General features: G+C 50.4%; 1 protein-coding gene across 1 annotated transcript in view; it reads left to right on the forward strand.

Moving 5' to 3' along the window:
* Nucleotides 1-2,448, forward strand: part of LOC119589399 — a gene marked incomplete at its 5' end in the record, with an annotated part of 35,476 nt that overhangs the window by 26,179 nt on the left and 6,849 nt on the right. Inside the window, 1 exon segment of the mRNA XM_037938013.1 lies at nt 1,964-2,416. Coding sequence (XP_037793941.1) covers nt 1,964-2,416 — 453 coding nt within the window.

A 2,448-nucleotide genomic window follows, 5' to 3' on the forward strand; every position in this document is an offset into this window, starting at 1 on the left:
GGCAAAGTCCGCTTTACATTCCTCGTATTATTGACATATTCTGGCACCATTCATCGGACACCAGATAACAAGGCGCCGAGGTAACCCACATAATTTCCCGAGTATTTCCGTTACTTGCCTGAGGCCCGAGCGTGGGGGGGTGGATTCACGTCGAGCAACATCCCAGGCAGGAACTTGCAACATACAAACACCAATTCACTTATAACGCGATATGTTGTTTTGCTATGTGGCCCCGTTATGTTGACATCGGTTATCATCCCGAATTACTTATCGAGAGGATGACATTATGGTTTTCAGGCTGAGTCAGTTCACGATCCGCATTCCTGGTGACGGTAATAAACTTATTTTTTTCTCTTTCTCTCTCTTTTTAATCTGGTGAAACGTTTGTTCGCGTCACCCAACTGACCTTATTGTTGCCCGGGAGAATATTGAGTAATTTGATCCGCATTTCGACGGAGGAATTGCAACGTGGTATAATTATTGCCTTTGTCCGATGCGCATTCCGATTCGCCTTTTAAACGAAAATAAGTGACGATACGTAGCGACATCTGGTTTGGCCACTCTTTTTCCCCTCCTCTTTTTTTTTCTGTTTTAGTAATTTAGTTTCGAGAGAATGAAAATAATGATTTGGTGTTTAACATGTACAAAGACGAAGGGTAATTTCCCCATGCGGTAGATGGGGTGTTACAATAATGGCTTCGTACATTCCAAACTGGTCTACATGTAATTACCAAGGGGGGATTGTCGTGACCCCCCCTGGACCCTGGACCTCGCCCTCTTCGTACCCCCCCCCCCTCCTCCCTCCAAGATCCCACACCTCGCTCTTCCCTTTCTTACCTCCCCTACTCCCTACTCCGCCGTACGTGCCCCCACCTCATCCCACTCCGCCCTTCGGACCCCACCTCACTCCTGTCCTTTACCCACCACCTCACACCCCCCTGTCCCATACCCACTTCCCTCACACCCCCCCCTCAACATGATGCCCACCTCTTCACCCCCCTCCCCACCCCCCTCGCCAGCTACCCTCCCCAGCTACCCTCCCCACCTCATTCTCTCGGACATTGTGACCACCGCACTTCTTGGAGTGGAATGTTGCCCGATCTCCCTTTGTGGTATTTTGTGTTTAGACTTGTTACATTATCCACCGAGAAGCTAGAGGATTTGTAGCAATGCATATATAATTGATGCTTGTTGTATTCTGCTTTGTCGTTCGCGTGGGATAATTTGAATGCGGTCTGTCGTTTCAATAGGAAATAGTTAGATAGTGATCGAATGTTCTGTAGTCTCCGATCCATCACTCGGGGGAGCGACATATCAGTGGCCTGCCGTCTGCTGTGTAGTCAGCCGTGATAATGTAAAATGATATCCTTTAAACTTGATTTTCCTGTTCATTTTCAGTGTATATATATATATCCATTTTTTTATATTCGATGTTTTCATCTGAATGGGGGGTGGGGTGTAAAACTAAACTAAAATGGAGTGATTGATATATCGAGAAAATGGTGACCGTGAAATATAGGCTTTGAGATGTATCTGGAGGAATATTCCTGTTTTGGAATTTGGCCTTTTAGGATTCCCAGGAATGTTGTGGCGGGGCGAACCGCAGGGGGGGGGGGGGTTGTTCGACCCTTTGTTGGATTACTGGGGGAGGGGGGGGGGAGATTCCAGCAGCTGCGGGAACCCAAGTTGGAACCTTAGGGTCGCCACTCGAGAGGAAGAAATTTGTATTGTAACATTCATGTCGTTGTGACTGTGCCTATACACGTCTCACTGGAATGTGGAATGCAGGCGCTGTGAATAGTGTTTTTCGGATATTCACATATTTATTCCATTTTCCTGAGGTACTTTGTATACCAGGTCATATGTGTTACGGTTTTACCACACTTTGAGCTACTTAATTTTTAGGAATAGATCTTTTACGTCACGCCGCACTGTACTAACTTCCCTTGTTTCTTCTCCCCAGGAACTCTTCTCTCAGCTACAGTACAGCCATGAGTCCGCGCTGCCGCCCGACGCCCTCCGCCGCGCCCTCGCCCAGACCTTCTACAACCAGCAGCGCTTCCAGCTGGGCTTCATGGACGACGCCGCCGAGTGCTTCGAGAACATTCTGCTGCGGATCCACTTCCACATCGCCAGCGGGGAGGCCGAGGACATGTGCAACGCGCGCCACTGCATTCCTCACCAGCGCTTCGCCATGACGCTGGTCGAGCAGAGCGTCTGCGGCGACTGCGGCGCCACGTCCGAGCCGCTGCCCTTCACGCAGATGGTGCACTACGTGTCGGCCTCGGCGCTCACCGCACAGGCCAGGCAGATGCAGGACCCCGCCGTGTCGGGCTCGCAGCCGCAGGTCTCCCTCGACATGTTCGGCCAGCTCCTGAAGAAGGCCGGCGGCATGGGGGACATCAGAGATTGCCCCGTGAGTAGTTCTGCTTTAAAAGAGATTGAGTC

Source organism: Penaeus monodon, chromosome 25, assembly GCF_015228065.2.
Source record: "Penaeus monodon isolate SGIC_2016 chromosome 25, NSTDA_Pmon_1, whole genome shotgun sequence".
NCBI lineage: Eukaryota > Metazoa > Arthropoda > Malacostraca > Decapoda > Penaeidae > Penaeus > Penaeus monodon.